The following is an 18248-nucleotide window of genomic DNA, read 5'->3' as shown; positions in this document are numbered from 1 at the left end:
TATCCTGTATACGGTTCAGATTTGCTGTTATTATTGTTTCATTATTTATATCTTCTTTTATTTTTACCCATGTGTTCTTTGTACCCAGCTGATGAGTCATAATAACTTAAGTGTAACTATCACACAGTTGACCTATGACTACTTACTGTGACAGCAGTTTTAATATCTGGGTCGCACACCACTAACTCCTCCACACAGCGACTGCGTCTCGGGAGAAGCGCAGACGCTCAAACCCACAGCTGACGATGGCCGGACATCTTCCCCCCCGCAACGGGCCAGTCGGAACTTTCTATTTTACGGGTACCACTGACTGGTTCTTGATGCAGTAAGTCATGTTCAGACAGGTTCATCTGTCATCTGTGTTTTGAATGGTGCACTGGAGTCAAACTGGAATACATTTAAAAAAGAAAAACGTTTTTGTAAAAGTTTTATTCTGTTCTTGTTAGTCACATGACTAATAAGTCACAGGTCCAGTATTTTATAACAAAAACCAGGCTGCAAAACCAGTAGTTCTCCACTCATACTGAGAGCCTTGTCATCTAAGTGTATCTAAGATGCTATTGTTTGAGTTTAACAATAACTTTTTCACATATTTTGCTTTACCTTACATAACAAATTTTACAGTGTAGCAATACTATTATATACTGTGCAACCACATGGACCAACTCACTGATAATCTTTACTTTATAATTAATGGCATTGTCCAATTCAATTCAAATCAAATTTATTTACGTGTTGTCACAGAGAAAAAATCGCATATACAGAGAATCTGGGTGCAGGCCCCTAGTTATCAAACCAGTGCAACAGTGACAATGGAAAACTCCCTGAGAGCAAGAGGAAGAAACCTTGAGAGGACCCAGGACAGAAGGGGAACCATCCTCCTCTGGTTGAAACCAGACGTTGTTTTTTACTTTAAACTTTAACTTACTATAACAGTAGCTTATTAGCTGCTGTTTATTAGCCACTTATTAGCTTTAACAAAACATCTAGCAAGTATTTTATCTGAGGTATTCCGATTATCTGGTGAAATCCACCGAGCAGTTGTAGTCAGAGTAAGCGCAGGAAAGATGTAATGTAGTGTAGCGGGATTACAGCAGGAGAGGCCGTGGAGCTGGTAGGAATATCCAGGCACATGCTGCAACCTCATCACCAGAGTGTGAGGGTCCACTCAGGTCGGGTTTCCAGTTTGTGTAAGGCCAGAACTGACGAGAGGTGCTGTTGTACAGCTCAGCAGAGTAAAGAAACATGGAGGTGGTTCTCTCTGTTCACAATGCACTGGATGGTCATATATGATTAATAGTGTCCGGCAACAACAGCTTAGCTAAAGGGGAAAGGCAGAAGGTAGATCGTAAGATCTCCTGGATACACTGGCCCCAGCATTAGCATTTATCAAATAAATACGAAAAAAATGTCACAGCGAATGAGTGAAAGTTTCACCGAGAATGAGTGGGACATTTCTGCATTAGCACAGACATCAGCACACGTCTCGACGTGTCTTGGCTCTGTCCTGCGGGACCACATGCCCCAGACCCACTATCGCACCATTATCCAGAAAAGCTGAACTCAAGGTTCGTGCTGCATGTGAGTTTCATCACCTCTGGCTTGCGCTGATGTTGCAACATTTCGTGAACACGGGTATCGTGTGTTCATTATTAACCCACACAATGAATCAGCGCAAGAAAAGCCATTCAGATATATGTCACTCACACATCCATCACATCCATTATATAGACATACACAGGACTGCAATTGCTGGGACACGTGGGAGTTGTAGTTCATCTTGTCTGGCCAGTCTTCTAAGCTATGATCCTTTCACACATGCATTAACAATCATACAACCATTATGTTCTTATTAATGCATTTAACAGATTATGAAAGTAGTTAAATAGAGAGGACATTAGAATGGCTTTCAAAACCAAGTAAGTATTTATCTATAGAAACAACTTATCATGTCATTTACAAAATAATTTGAAAGGGTTATGCTTATATTTGGTATAATTAGCCAGCTTATAGGATGTTAGAATGTCTCCACAGCATAGGGGATCACAGGGCACTTTCCACTGAGACCTGAACATCTGATTATTTTTAACTTCTGCTCATTCCATGTTCATGTAAATCAAATCGGCATCCAAAGTTTCAAGGCTTACAGCTCAACCTCCACGCGACTAACCCCCCACCCCTCCCGCAGCATGGAGAGCGTCGTCAGGAGGGACGAGGGATGTCACGGAGAGGGGAATCCCCGTGACGGTGACCCAGCCGCAGCTTACAACAGAGGAGCGCGCGCGTTTCCTCTGCGCGCGCAACCTTTCCACGCGCAGCCGTGAGGTGTGACGACACGGGAGAACTTTCCCCTCCGCCTCACCACACAGCCCGAAGTGTCCTGCTACAGGAGGAATTATGACAAATGGACATATACAATAATAAATAATAAATTTATTTAATTTTATTTAATTCATTATTTAATTTTAAATTTACAATAATAAAGACTTTTAAGACTTATTTCGAGCCTTCTTGAAGACTTTAACCTGACCTTTTTTTTCCTGCTGAGATGTCGAATTATGTTTGGCAAACGTTTGATTTATGTTTATTACTATAATTGTTTCATAATTAGGCACGGTAATTACGTGGTTTTGTCGTGTAACTGCTCGCCTAAAAGCGAGATTAGTTAATCTACTAGCGCTCTCGGTACTTTAGTGAACCTTTAAGTTTTAAGCAAATAATACCTGAACAGGCATAATGCTCCTCGGTACTGGACTCCGCGTTCGCTTCTCTTCGTTCTGAATAACGATCTTTTTACTAAAACATATATCGTCTCATGTAGCATACTCGTGAAGCCAAGCAACAAAGTAACGCAGCTTTCGAAATACGATCAATTCACTAAAATCCTAAAAGCATTTGTTGCCCAATTTCAACGTGCTGGGCTAGATGGTGGAGTAAGTTGGTTATTCTACAGTCTCCCATTACAGTACGGGGATATCATGAGGTTGTTCCCTGGCAAAAAGAAATGGGGACACGCTTCCGCTAAAAATACCTGTCTACGACTATATTTGGATTGGCTGGAACACAATCAAATTTCTAAAATAAACGGACCCGCCCCGGTACAATGAATGAAGGATCTGCTATCTCACACCGCCGGGCCGCCCGCTGCTAAATTTAGTAACATCGCTTGCGTCAATCACGCGCCTCAGTGCGTCAAGCCCTCGCCCCGCCTCCAGGGGCTGATCATTGGCCAGAGTGAGAACGTGGCCAAGAAATTACGTGTCTTGTGATTGGCTATCGTTGATTTACTGGGAGTTGGGTAATGCTTTGTATATTTAATTACTTACTTAGTGCGCACGCCGCGATCCTTATTCAAAACTCAGTTTAGTTAGATTTAAAGTTACATTTGATACAGATTAAACATTCTAAATTTGATTCCTGACATAAGATTTTAAGAAAATTAGATGTTATTTTAAATGAAGATCTAAAATTAAATACTATAAAAGCTGTTATATTACAAAGTTATATATTACAAAGATATTTCGGTATCTTCAAATGACAAGCAATCCTTAACCTTTTAATAGGTGCTATTAGACTGCAATAGGCTTGTGTGTGTGTGCAGCAGCCTACACTTCAACTGCCAAAATAAGCATTTTCTGCACCTTTGTGTGACGTTTACGTGCATTCGGTATCCCACTAGACGTTTTTGCGTTGGTGGTGTAGCTCCGTTATGTATGAGTTCCAAATCAGTGTAAATTGGTTTGATATATTTATAATTTTTAAAACTAAAATACTTTTGTAGTCACACTTTATTGCAGTAGCAACATCCTTCAGAAGATCTGATCTATCAGCTTGTCTTGGACTATCAAAATAAAAGCATATATTGTATTTGATATATTAGATTGTTGTAGCTAGTATTATAGTACGTAGTAGCTTATATTGATGTAGCAATGTATTTGTGACTGTTATTTTTATTTGGCACGCACTCTGAAGTCGACCTACAGTGGAAATGTGCAATGCGAAGACATTTTTTAATCACACGCTTTGCTGTGCCATTTCAGGAAACCGTCGTCGTTGGATCACAAAACCAACTCACACGCTCTCTCTCTCTCTCTCTCTCTCTCTCTCTCTCTCTCTCTCTCTCTCTCTCTCTCTCTCTCTCCCTCGCTGGCATGGAGTATGTGTGTATACTGTACCAGTGAGCTGACCGGGGGTGCGCTACAGTGCAAGCGCGACGTCACCTCTCCCATGGCGTCACATTGACGTAGCGCATACCAGGCTCGCTATGTAGAAGGCAGACACACATAAATGTGCTATTAGACTTTCTCTCTCTCAGCGCGACACATAAACAAACGCACACTGCAACTTCAGCTCAGCGCATCTCGTCTGTTCTAATACCGAACCGGTTACAGAGGAGCCGACCAGACCACGGAGTACTTTTCACTCTTATTTAAAAGAAAAGACAAAAAGACAGAAAAATTATTTTTGAAGGAAGAACATCATCTTTTTCGACTATAAGATCTTCTTCATTCATCGGTCAGTTTCTATTTTTGCAAAATTGTCTTGAACATGCACAGGGAATTATTAGGAGTGTAAAAACATATGTAAAGACGGAACCGCTACAGCAAACAAGTAAGTGGATATCTTTCTTTTTTTACTAATTTGTTTTTACTTTTACACAAAACTGACTAAGCATGTCCGTACACTCGGAGTGGTGTACAAACATGTTCACGCATCTCTATACGTTTAATATCTCTGCCATAGCTTAAAAAACTTTAAGTCTATCTTAATATGGGGACCTGTTGATCGTTTGAGTCGCACAGGAGAAAAACGACCGAACCGTGGTGTGTCTTCCCGGCAGACGAACAGGTGTGAATATGAATTTAATTTGCGAAAGGTATCATATTCTTACTGGTTGTCATGGAAATGGGATGCCGCTTTCCTTAACCCAGTGAACCCGGGGAGGGATGCAGCGGGGACGGCGCAAAGCTTGTGAGATGCGCCTGCTCACATGGGCGGACGGAACACGCTCGGCTTCGCCACTCTAGTTTTTAAAAGCCGGTTCAGCGTGCTAAGTGAATCTGCTTGTTTGTTTGCTTGTTTATTTGCTTGTTTGTTTATTTGGTCTTGTGCCGTAACCGTATTTTCAAGTGTTTTCGCTTGCCACAGCTGAATGAGATGATACTACGCGCTCCGTTTGTTCTGCTCAAAGCCGATCAAAGTGGGCGCGCACAAACACTCAATGAGAAGATTCGCACACCTACCAAAAACATACTGCCCAGAAGGACATCAGTCAGTCTTAGTGAAGTTTTGTATCTTCTTAATTTTTTTCCGTCTGTTTTATAGCATTTTTTCTGAGCTAAACACGAGCTCGATGACACTGAGTTTAGTGAGAGAGGAGTGATGATGTTGGTGCGCTCGTATGACCTGTCGATATTGCGTAAGCATAGGCTACTATGCAGAACTTTAGAAACTGTAACCCAGGGACTCTCATGAATAAGAGTTACTATAGTAGGCGACTGACAATGAACTTTGCATCTACATACACACAGACACTCAAAGGCCGAGACGGACTGGGCTGGAATCTCCACAGCCTGAATTATATGGCGTGAACCCCTCACTCAACATCAGTGCGTAACGCGCAGTGGGTCTTCCAGGAGACGCTGCAATATAAAAGTTGTATTCAGCATGATCTCAGCAGGTACTAACGCGTTTGGGGATACATCTAAAAACTACTAGAAAGAACAAAATCTAAAATTTTCCCATGTAGCTTGCCGACTGTTCCAATGGGTCCAGTTCACCCAGCTAATTTACTGTACTTGGAGGGTTTTTTTTCATTCTTTTTTCAACCCTCTCCCCCCCTTTCGTGTGTTTGCTGGGAAGCTGGCGTGCTTATTGAACGAGGAGCCCAGCGCCTCTCACCCAGCGCGTGCTTAAGGGCTCTCTCGCGGTTCTCTAGGTTACCGGGGCGCAAGTGGACCTGGGGCTCCAGGCACAGACACGGCCGCACACACTCTTTCCACACACACGCATACACGAATGATTAAAACTTATTACTCAAACGCAAACATTCTGATCTGCTTGTGTGTGTGTGTGTGTGTGTGTGTGTGTGTGTGTGGTGGGGGGTGTCTAGGGTGGGGAGGAGTCATTATTTTTTGTGCTCTGGCCCAAGTGAACCCAATAAAATAAATTCTCCTCATTTTCAAGAAACGTTCACCACTGCCTCCGTTGTGATTATAGTACTGATCGAGTCCGTTAACTGGACAAATAATTTTGTAATGCTCAGAAAAGTTCAAGTTTAATGAGTTTTACCTTAAGGAAACAGGTACGTTGAAAACAGTATTAGGATACATGTGTGCACCAGTGTTGCTGGTAGTAGGCGAGCTAAGAACAAGCTTCTGTCAGGGAGGGGGCGCTAGTCGCCTTATAATACTCCACCATGGCGCGCACAGCTTTAGTCGACCGAGGACGCGGAAAGTGAAGGAATTGGTGAGTGTTCAGGTGAATAATGTAAGTGTTTGCTATTTAGACCAGATGGGGATCGTCATTTATCTGCTGTAACATCACTAAATACCAGGCAACTCCAGATCCTTATTGCCAAAGCGCACTTTGTCCTAATCCAGATCTCCGAATCTTGTGGAAATAGTGGATTATTTCTTCGGCTGTTGTATTTGAAGCGTAATACTGGATCGTTTTGGGCGTAATGTTCTTTGTAAAGTTGACGAGCATGCAGACATTTAACTCTCGTGCACCTTTACGGGTTTTGCTTTGTATGGTTTTTGTAAATCGCCTGGATGCAGGATTTCTCCGGGTGTGACATTTATACTTAACCTTTTCTTTTGTATTTGTTGTTAATGACTTCGGTCATTATTGTTTTATTAAGTAATTTAAAGTGTACACAAGAAAATACCTGCGAAACATACGTAGGGATATTCGGAAGCTGAGCGTCCCTGTATATCTGAGCTCATTCTTTTCTTATTCCTGTTTCTGGTGTTTATATATATTCATAATGTAACATTAATTTCAGTAGTTCTGGACGCGCGCAACACTTTGATAGTTTTACACAGCTGTTCTTGGCTTGGCTTTTGTGGGTTTTTGGGTAGTCATACCTGGATATAAATCGTAGCTTGTGGCAGTAATAGTTTCGTCCCTTATATGTTTTTATGCTTTCATTGATAGATTGATAACCGTCATAATTTCATTATCCTGTGAAGAAAAAATAGCCATCGAGTTGCCTTGTGGTGTGTTGTGTATGTGTGTGTTGTGTATGTATATTTTATGTCATAATGTACTCTGCTCCTTCTCCAGACCCAGGTTCGGAAGAGCGCCTGCAGCCGAGTCCTGAACCCCGGCTACCGGATCCCTCCACAGCCCCAACCCCCCGCCGTGCGCCTCCTCCAACCGGGAAACCCACCACGATTCACCGAGCAAAAGGTCAACCAGGTACCGCCAGCCTTTAAAGTATCTTCGCTTTGAAAATGTACTTTTGAACTGAATTGAGAGACAGATCTTTCGCTATTCTGCCACCCGTCCGTTTATTACTCGCTTTATTTTGTAGGCCTAATAGAAGTTTTAATTTACCGGTTGATTGTAAATCGGTGCGAATAATAATTCATGCTTTCAACGATAATATATTTTCTTTTACTTTTGGAATGTTGGGCTCACAGGACTATTAGGACTAAATGCTTTTTGAGATAATCTTGAGAGCAGCATATTCAGTTTTCTCATACCGTATAAAATAAGTCTGCTCAATAAAACACAGCATTTCTGGGTACAAGTTTACTGTCAGAAAAATTATGTTGATTCGGTTGAGCATACAACGGAAAACTTAATATTAAGAGTCTTTCGAGAAGTTGTGGTTGTGTGCGTAATTGTGCAGGAATAGAACTTAGCAGACCCTGCTTTGTTCTGATACCAATCTGACTTTTTGCTGATATCCTTACACTTTCTTTTGTTGTTATTATTATTATTCTTGGGGAGCGGAAAATAGTAAAAACAAACACACAAACAGCGCAGGCAGTCACGTGGGTCGGTGGCGCAGCGCTGGGATTGTGGCTACACGAGGCTTGAAAAAAAAGGTGTAAATTGATGGAGTTAGCGTAAGCTTCCTCCTGTGATGATATCAAACGATGCCCAACGCTGCGGCTGCCCTCACTGTTTCAAACTATTTTAAAATAATTTGATGTTTTATACTCTCTGGTGCTTGGAAACAATGTGCTTTGCGCCTGTGTTTTTGTGGCCTATGTATTCCACTGACCCTTTTCTTCATCAACATTTCATATTAGACTCTCATATTTGTGTGCCTGTGTGTATTTATTCCTACATGTCGTTGATCTTTTGTTTGTTAGATCTATGGCACTCTGACAATGAACAGGCGATCACACTTAGTGGAACAGCTGCATTTTGTCCATCTAAAATGCACTCCTCGAGGTTAGAAACTCTCGTGCCTTTAAGCCACCTTTAATACGCCTGTGTGTCTCACTTTCTGGGGCTGTCTTTTTCATACACACACAAACACACACACACTTACACACACGCGCAGCCACTCACACACTTACACACACGCTGGCCTGATGTGTGTTTGAGTTTGAGCTGCGTTCCCGTTTTGACTCTGTGTTGATGTGGATTTAAATGTCTGCTGCGACTGTGAGTTTGATTGTAATCGTTTTTTCAGTCATTTGTACGTGAGAGAAAAGGGGGTAAAACCGGTGACGTTTGCAGGGGTAATATGATTTACAGTGGTAAAGAAAAAAAAGTCAACTTTTCTCACAATTTTAATGAAATCGCTGTTTCTTGCATAAATTACAGTTTTTAACAGACATTCCAAAGGTATTCCACGGTTTTATGGGTGTCTGTATATGGCAAATGTGTGTACTGGACTAAAGGAAACGTGCTTCTTGGTTTTGCAAGCAATAGAGGAGAAAAGAATGAATGAATTCGATGCATCTGGAGTAGTTAGATTATTCTTGTGCATCATTTTTGATTTGGTTTTGAAACAATAAAGAGACCGAGTCGAGCAGAATTCGGGATGCGCTCAATCACGTGCAGAGTAAAATCTCCTTAGTTGAATTGACGCGGACACTATTAAATTAAATAAACGCATGCAAAGAAATATGCACACACACACACACACACACACACACACACACACACACACACACACACACACACACACACACACACACACACACACACAGAAGAGGGAACGAGAAAGAAAAAGATCATCAATGGGGGTGCAAAAAGAAAGTTTGAGTCGTATTTGGAATCCTCCACTAATGACCTCAGAGCTCCTTCTGTATCCATGATAAAGGGGTCTTGCACCCCTAGTCGCCCGAGCGCAATGTTTGACATTATTTTACAGTAAACTCACTTTGACACTTGCATTCAATAATCTTAACATTTTTCCCTTCAATCTCCCTGTTACTAAATTTAAACATTCTAATGCATTTAATTGAGTTTAATTTAAATATTTATTTATTAAATATTCTAGATTTCTACTTAATTTTCCGCGTTACACAAATGCATAGCAAATAACAACATGCGTTTCAAAAACATAATAATCAGAAATAAGCAGCGTATGATAAAAGTAATAATAAAAGCGTTATCTTATCAAATGTTGAGTCTTTATTATGTAAGTAACTATTACAAAGTCTTATAACAAACAGGTCTGACCACGTGTTTCACAGTCGGAGTAAAGTAAAGAGACGTTTAAGATTGACACGTCACCTGATTTGAATAACAGTCATGACGTATGGGAGGCGCAGCTCTTACGAAGTTGCCAGACGACATTAACGTGAGCGTAGCGTCAATGGGACGTCCGGTTTGTGTACTCTTCCCACCTAAGAGAAACAGACAGGTAGGCGCTTACACAGGAACGTACGCGCGCACGCACGTACACGTACGCGCTCAGAGATAGGTTATGCACATAGGTACTATAACGGCTGTGCCAAGAAGCAGTTGTAGGTTATGTAACCTTGTAGTACGCGCCGGTGTGCTGGGTTTCCTCAAGCACACACCAGATCTGAAACAGAAAAATTCTGTATAAAAACAAAGGGCCTTTACTATGGTTGATAATATCAACCTTGAAGATAGGTTGATATTAGAAGTTATGTTTTAAAATGCATTTTTGCAGGTGTTAAATTAGACAGTGTGCACATGTGTAAGCAGTTAAAGTGAAAGATGGGCCAGTATTGTCAATGGGCAGATATGCGGAATACAAGAAACAGGCATTTTATATCGTATATATATCTTATATCGCACATGTTTGATGTAAGTGTAAAAAAATTTACGCCTATACTATGAATGGTATAATATGGGCTAGAGTAGATGTGTGTGTGTGTGTGTGTGTGTGTCTATGTGTGTGTCTGTTTGTGTGTGTGTGTGTGTGTGTGTCTGTCTGTCTGTCTCTCTGTCTTTTATGTGCATGTGTGTGCATGTGTATATGTATGTTTAGTATATATGTTTGTGTGTGTGTGTGTGTGTGTGTGTGTGTGTGTGTGTGTGTGTGTAGTGTTGAGTATAGTGTTTTTTCACACCAGACTCTGTCCCTAAGGAGTTGGGAAGTGACACAATGTTTGTTCTTTGATTCAGTATAGTTTGCTTCATTTTAAATGAGACAATGGCAATGTTAAGAAAAGACAGAATATAAACTTTAATTCAAAAGCATTCTTTATCTATAAAGATGCTTATCTATAGAGATGCTTTTGAATTAATTCTTTATCTATATTGGGTGAAACACAGTGCTTCCTTTTAAAACATATCCTCTCACCCATTTGAGGGGAATATAAATAATTGGATAAACGAACATAATTTTACATAAAATTATTTGGTCTAGTACTTTGGTTATATGTTCTCAGTATCAGTAACAGACATCACAAGACAGTGGTGTTCCTCTGGACATGCGAAGACACCAGAGGTGTTCCTCTGGACATGTGAAGATACCAGAGATGTTCCTCTGGACATGCAGGGCCTGTTGAGTGTGCTTTTTTGCCATTGGTCTTCTCAATGTGTGAAATGGAGGTTCAGGACTTGGAGTCCAGACTTGGTCTGACAGTCCAGGAGCTTGCACCATGCCCCCCGCCAGTCTCCTGCTGCCAGGAGACGTTTGAGCGTCTGGCGGTCAGAGGCGTCTAGCTGAGTCATAATGAACCTGGCTGCTGTTCTTGGGGCTGGATCATGGCCAGTTCTTCTGGCCACCACACAGGCCCAGGCCACCAAACTCCATTTTCTTCTTGTGCGAGACCTTCACGTGGATGTGTTCTTCAACATGTCTGCTCCTGGTCCTCCTGGATGGTGTTCTCCATCCATTTACCAACTCTTCTTTATATTTCATGGTCTGTGGGCAGTTTGCTCCAGAGAGGCTCACAAGTGTGTTTGTGATTCTCAGCAGTGTACCAAATCAATGTTCTCCATTCACCTACTGCTTTGACTATGTCTCACCTGATTGTCCATCCTGTCCTTCATGTGATGGGCTTACAGACCTTGACACCTCTTTAATACTCATGTTGAGAGACATTCTTGACACACTGCAGAGTCCAATGTCACATCCAGAGTTCATTCTGAATCTTTGGTTAGCTCTGTACCACATCTAGAATGAACTTTGGTTGACCTTAGTTAGACCTTTGATTGCTACTGTGCTACACCTAAAGATGTTTCTAGAACACCTGTTATTACTATACCACATCTAGAGTTAGCTCTGGAACGTCCGTTAGGTCTGTAGTGAATTAACTAATGACACAAATCTAGCCAAGACGCTCTTGAGCAGTCCTTGACCTCTCTTGAATCAAGAGACTGTATGAAAACAGCTATAACTCCTACATAAGGTTCACCCAATACAGATGTAAACAAATTAACCATAACATGATGCTCTTCAACCTTAATGCTCCATTTCTGACTGCAGGGTGTGTATGTGTCACACTAACCTGTGTTTTCAGGAAAATGTGTACTGTATCTATACTAACTCTACTAACTGAGTCAACCTCAAACCTGTGATACACAGTGTTCTTCATGACTTAACGTTAATTGTAAAATTAAACACAACTATGTACTATCATTGAATACACTTTTATTTCTATTCATCTTTCTCTCTCCATCTCTCCCTCCCTCTCTCTCCCTCTGTTTTTCTCTCCCTCTCTCCTTCTGTCTCTCTCTAGACATGCCGTGCGTTCAGGCCCAGTATGGCCCTGCACACCCCGGGTCCAGCTACTCAACTCAGTCCTTCGGTTACCACGGCGACTACAGCGCTGACCTCATGGCGACGGACTACGCCAAGTGCGAGATAGGTGGAGGGGAGATCTCGGCGGCCGCCACCACCTCCCTGCCCAGCTTCAATGTGTTCGTCGAGGGCGGCTTCGAGCCCAAGCCCTCGTGCCTCTACCAGCTGCCACCACAGAGGCCCGTCATCAAGAAGGAGGAGGAGAGCTACCCACCCATGCCCATGTCAGACGACACCATGGCCTCCGGCACCATGTACTTTAAGCAGTCCCCTCCATCCACACCCCCCACGCCACTGCACTCCGGCCCGCCTGGGGGCTCCTTCCTGTGGGACGAGTCCCATGGCGGCCTGCCCTCCGTGCCCCAGCCCTGTCTCATGGAGGGTGCCCTGAAGGGTCCCCGCTTCCCCCATTTCTACGAGCAGACGCCACCCCCCTCCTCCACCGGATACGAGCCACCCCTGGGCCTGCCGCTCCGCCCCGAGCGTTCGCCTTCGTCCTCCTCCTCTTCCTCGCACGCGCCCCCCAGCCTGGACGCACACGCCCACATGTACCCGCTCAGCGTAGGTAAAGCGGGCGCCGTGGCCTTCCGCTCGCTGAGCATGGGGACGTGTCCGACCTCCCTGATGGCCGAGGGTCTCCCGTCACCTCCCAGCCGTGCCAGCTCTGGGGAGGGCACCTGTGCCGTGTGCGGGGACAACGCTGCATGCCAGCACTACGGGGTTCGAACCTGCGAGGGCTGCAAAGGCTTCTTTAAGGTACGAGCTTCACACGCAGCCCCAGAACCAGCCCGACACACACCTGCACCGCATCAACCAGAATTGGACAAACCTTTAGATCAGCACTGAATTCAATAAAACCCAGCACTGGAGCAATGGTGTTTTAAATAAGTCAATAAATATGGTTCCGATGAGCAGCTCTACACACAGTTCAGATGATCAGCTCTAAAAACACGGTTCAGATGAGCAGCTCTACACACACGGTTCAGATTAGCAGCTCTAGACACACACAGTTCAGATTAGCAGCTCTACACACACAGTTCAGATTAGCAGCTCTAGACACACGGTTCAGATTAGCAGCTCTAAACACACGGTTCAGATGAGCAGCTCTGCACACACAGTTCAGATTAGCAGCTCTAGACACACGGTTCAGATTAGCAGCTCTACACACACAGTTCAGATGAGCAGCTCTGCACACACAGTTCAGATTAGCATCTTTAGACACACGGTTCAGATGAGCAGCTCTGCACACACAGTTCAGATTAGCAGCTCTAGACACACGGTTCAGATTAGCAGCTCTAGACACACGGTTCAGATTAGCAGCTCTACACACATTGTTCTTCAGGCTTCTGGTTGTGTTGCTCCAGTGTTTTATTGCACATGTGTGTTTATCTGTTTTTCTGCATTGTATGAAATACACAGTTAGTTGTAGCGGTGATGCACTGTGTTGTCGCGTGCCTTGAGTGTGTGAGACTCTGTGTGTGTGTGTGTTGTGTATGTAGCAGCGTGGTGTAGTTTGGTTTTCCTGTGGTGTAGCCACCATGGTAGGCATTGTTAATTGTGTATTCATTAGTGCTGATTAGTGGTGTGCGTAGTGTGAATGCAGCTCTTGGCAGAAGAGGCCGTGGGCTGGGCCGGGCCGGGCCGGCCCCCTCTCTCCCCTCTCTTCCCTTTCTCTGGAGCGTGGCGCTCAGGGTTAACACGCTACCATTACACACTCGGCATGCTTTTTAACCAAGGCTGCAGCGTACCATGTTAAAAGAAGGTTGTGCTGAAAAGGGCTCTGAGATTGTGCGTGTGTGTGTGTGGGTGTGTGTGTGTGTTTGTGTGTGTGTGTGTGTGTGTGTGTGTGTGTGTGTGTGTGTGTGTGTGTGTGTGTCTGTGTGCGTGTGTGTGTGTTTGTGTGTGTGGGTGTGTGTGTATTTGAGGTAACATGCAAAATGATCTCTCCAAATTTACAAGTGCAACCCTTTTTAAGAATTCATATGGTACTGTTCAAGCTTAGAAGTGGATAATGTTATATAACAGTTTCCTTAGGAAACACTGTAGCTCGTATTGGAAATATCCATGCCGTTATATCTGATATGAAACCAGGACATAGCTTTGCTCAGCATTTTCCTAAAAAGCACTGCTTCTAGAAGAGAGAGAGAGAGAGAAAGAGAGAGAGAGAGAGAGAGAGAGAGAGAGAGAGAGAGAGAGAGAAAGAGAGAGAGAGAGTGAGTATGTGTGTGTCGCCCTGAGTGCTCTCACAAATCGTCTGACCGGCGGTTGCCACGGCGCCTGTGAGGGTCGTCTCCCCCGGCGACCAGTGAGAGGTGTGACAGTGGCGCACACTTAAAATACAGCAGCCTAGAGCTATGGCCAACAGTGCACACACACACACACACACACACACACACACACACACACACACACACACAGGCTCTTTAACATTTTACTTTGGTAGGCCAAGGTAAAATGTTAAAGAGCCTTAACTAGAGACAAAAACAACCATAGAAAATAAAAACTAACTTCTCCTAGAGGAAAATTACATTAGACAATAAAAGCGGATGAGAATAACAAATTCATTCTAGTTCTCATTTATGGGATTGCTTCTTTCCTGCTTTTAAACAGCTGTGAGTTAACAAAGACAGTGAGAGGGTGAGAGAGGGAGACAGACAAACAGAGAGAGAGAGAGAGAGAGAGAGAGAGAGAGAGAGAAAGAGAAACAGAGAGAGAGGAGCACAGAGGGAGAGAGGGAGAGAAAGGGAGAGAGACATGGAGAGTGAGGGAGACAGAGTGAGAGAGAGGGAGACAGAGAGAGATGGAGACAGAGAGGGAGAGATAGAGAGGGGGAGAGACACGGAGAGTGAGGGAGACAGAGTGAGAGAGAGAGAGACAATAAGAGATTGAGAGGGAAGGCATCAGAGGGAGAGAGGGATGTGTGAAGGAGAGAAACACAGAAGTGAAAGCAGGAGAGATGGCTTTGCCATAGATAAATGAATTTGGCCTGTGGTCTGGAGCCAGAATAATTCATCTTGCCCTGTTCAATTAGTTTCTCAATTTATTTTTATTTAGTAATTAATAAAACCTGGGGTTGGTGGGCCTGGAGGTTTACTAACCATCACAGCAAGATACTCCCCTGCCTAGCAAGACCGACACAATCAGTACTGAAACACATGCACACCCACACACATGTTGGCAAGTCAGACAATTAGCATGCTTACACACATACACATACACACACACAGTTGCACTCACACTGACTAACTATTTAATTATTCCCTAACACATTAACACATAATACAAACATTAGGGAGTGAATTTTAATGCAATGTTTTTGCACAGTCGCCCATTTCCTTTGACAGATGACTAACATTCTTTTAAAATACCTAATGATGTCTTTTCAGCCAAGAAAGCTTATATATACTATATTTCTGAATATTTCTGGGTATTTTAAATACATTAGAGCTCAAAATATTGTACTTAATGGATTGGCCATACATATTTACCCTCGAATTATTCCATTGTTAATTGGTTATTCATTGTGGGTTTTCGTTTTGCGCCCATTAATATGCACGAAGAACTTTTTCCAGCAAATGCTCTACTTATAAATATGCACCGTATTTTCACTGCTACGTTCAGTGAAGTAATGGCACGAAATATCACTACATTCTAAACTCTCTCTCTCTCCTCGTTTTCGAGCTGGTCTTGTCCTGGGGCTTGTAGTTTTAGAGTGAGTCATAGCATACCGTGCATGAGAATATTTATTCAGAATATTTACCCAATGGAGAAGCAGGATAGACAAGTCCATTCACAAAACTTGCCCATAAGCGCGGAAAGAACGCGACTTATTTCAAAGGCTTCAGATCAATTACGCGCCTGCGTGAGTGCGCGGATGTTGCCTCGTGCGTAAGTGCAGTGACGACGGGATTAAGGCGATGAAGGAAAACGAAACGCACGTGCAGAATGCCTGCTTAGTCCACAGGACTGAATGTGTTAACAAACGAATATGTACAGAGATAGCGAGCGGAAAAAAACGTTCAGGGCTAGTATCTGAAACACGTCTGTGTGTGCACGCGCGCGCACACACGCATGCACACTTAACCAATTAATGATGACCCAGTTCCACCTCTCCTCTTGAACAAACACACATTTCTAATTACGCACCCAGAGGGAAGTGTGTGTGCGTGCGTGCGTGCGTGTGTGCGTGTGTGTGTGTGTGTGTGTGTGTGTGTCGTCCTTGCGCGCGCACGTTGGGGGGCGGTTCTGGTAATCTCTGATTTGGGAAGGAATAGAACAGAGCGGGATAGAGGGTCCCTAAGGGCTCCGTATGGGCGAGGGGACCATTAGCACATGTTACATGTCACGCATCTACAGCCGCTTGTCTAGGCCAGCCCCAAGACACTTCTGTACACCGGACCACAGTGTGTGTGTGTGTGTGTGTGTGTGTGTGTGTGTGTGTGTGTGTGTGTGTGTGTGTGTGTGTGTGTGTGTGTGTGTGTGTAAACACTTCCAGACAGTGATTTGGGTTTTGCTGTTTGTGTTTGTTTTAAGTGTGTAACAGATTTTCTGGCCTTTGTATGGTTGGCGGGTGATTCTTGTCCACATCTTTAAACTTACGAAAAGGATGCTTTAACCACCGCAATCGTGTCTTGTGTACAGGATTCTTCATTAAAAGTGAGAGTCTATTTATGTCTCACGTGCATAGTTCAAACACCCAGAAAAGTATATGGGTTTAGACTCTTCAAATGCTGGTGCTCATGTCTGCACGCGCGATGGGTTTCAAATGGTTAGGTTCAGTTACTATAAATGTAACGAAATGCCTGACTCACGGCTGTCAGCTAGACTTTCTGAGCGGAAACGCCCAAGTTCATTCTGTTCTTAATCAAATCCGACTGAATGGACGTGATTTCGACATTAATTTAGGCACGTATACAGACTGAAAGCTTGTAAATTGGATTAACTGGTAGATATTTGCATTAAAGACCAACTGCTTGTTTGTGCATGTTAGGGTCTATTCGAGCCAGGGAGCCTTTCATATTAAATTACACTGGTCAATAACCAGGCACCCGCTCGGAATTTGCGTTACATCCCGTTAATTTAAGGGAAATAAGGGAGATGTTTTATGAATCGTTTGACACTATATGAGACTCAGTGCGCGTGATATGATAGGAATGTAGAGATTCATCACCCGTTGATTACTGTTTCCTCATGAAACACGCGCAACAATAATTGGAATCACTGATACCCTGTGGGCGGTGGCCGCGCGAGCTGATTTGTTTTCTTAAACATGCATAGAGGTGGGAATAGAAGATTAATACATTAAATAGGTTCAAGGAGAATGAACACATTGTACAACCACGAAGCATCAGGTGCGAGCTTTCATTCAAGTAACGTTTTTTTGTTGCCTTAACTTACTCCCCTTACTGGTAGCTTTTCTTACTCAGTAATTAAACGAGTATGTTGTGTTATTACCGAACGATTAAATGAGGTGCAGATGTCGCTCGTAAAGTTTTGTTTGTTTTCCTAATCACCGCGGAACTCGAGGGTCCCACGCATTTATCCCCGAACCAAGTTTACAGGCGCGCGCCTCCTTAGTTTACATCGTTTCGTTTGCGCGCTTGTAGTAAGTTCTGTTTTTTTTCATTCTATTTTCTTTCTCTAGTGGGAGTTGCAGATAGGTTTGATTTCATTTTAATAAGGTCAGTAATAATCGCACGGACCCAGCAGAGGAGAAAACAACCCCCAGAGGGCTCGCGCGGAAGCGCTATCCGCCAAAAAGGCCGAGGTGGCACGAGCTGAGCGGCGAGTTTCACAAACACGTTGAGCGCGCGCGGCGGCTGTTGAGCGCGCGGAGCGGCTGTTGAGCGCGCGGCGGCTGTTGAGCGCGCGCGGCGGCGGTCTCGCGGGAGGCCTCAGCACGCCGCGCGCTCATCCTCATTGTCAGCCGCTCTCGCTAATAAAATTGTCCCTCCTGCAGGCGAGGCATGTCGGGAAATTAATTTTATCTAATTATCCTGATGGAGCTTGAGCTTTTCACATTGTAATTAAAATCTGACCTGGAAGCTTCCTTTTT

At 43.6% G+C, this 18248-nt stretch overlaps 1 protein-coding gene across 1 annotated transcript in view; it reads left to right on the top strand.

The window, feature by feature from the left end:
- The first annotated feature begins 6525 nt into the window (after positions 1-6525).
- Positions 6526-18248, top strand: part of nr4a3 (nuclear receptor subfamily 4, group A, member 3) — a 22866-nt gene continuing 11143 nt past the window's right edge. Inside the window, 4 exon segments of the mRNA XM_077013163.1 lie at positions 6526-6790; positions 7288-7422; positions 8328-8409; positions 12132-12949. Coding sequence (XP_076869278.1) covers positions 6683-6790; positions 7288-7422; positions 8328-8409; positions 12132-12949 — 1143 coding nt within the window. The 5' untranslated portion in view covers positions 6526-6682.

This window comes from Brachyhypopomus gauderio, chromosome 7, assembly GCF_052324685.1.
Source record: "Brachyhypopomus gauderio isolate BG-103 chromosome 7, BGAUD_0.2, whole genome shotgun sequence".
Lineage (NCBI taxonomy): Eukaryota > Metazoa > Chordata > Actinopteri > Gymnotiformes > Hypopomidae > Brachyhypopomus > Brachyhypopomus gauderio.
Note: the sequence above shows the minus strand (reverse complement) of the source record. Positions and strands in the feature narration are given on the sequence as shown.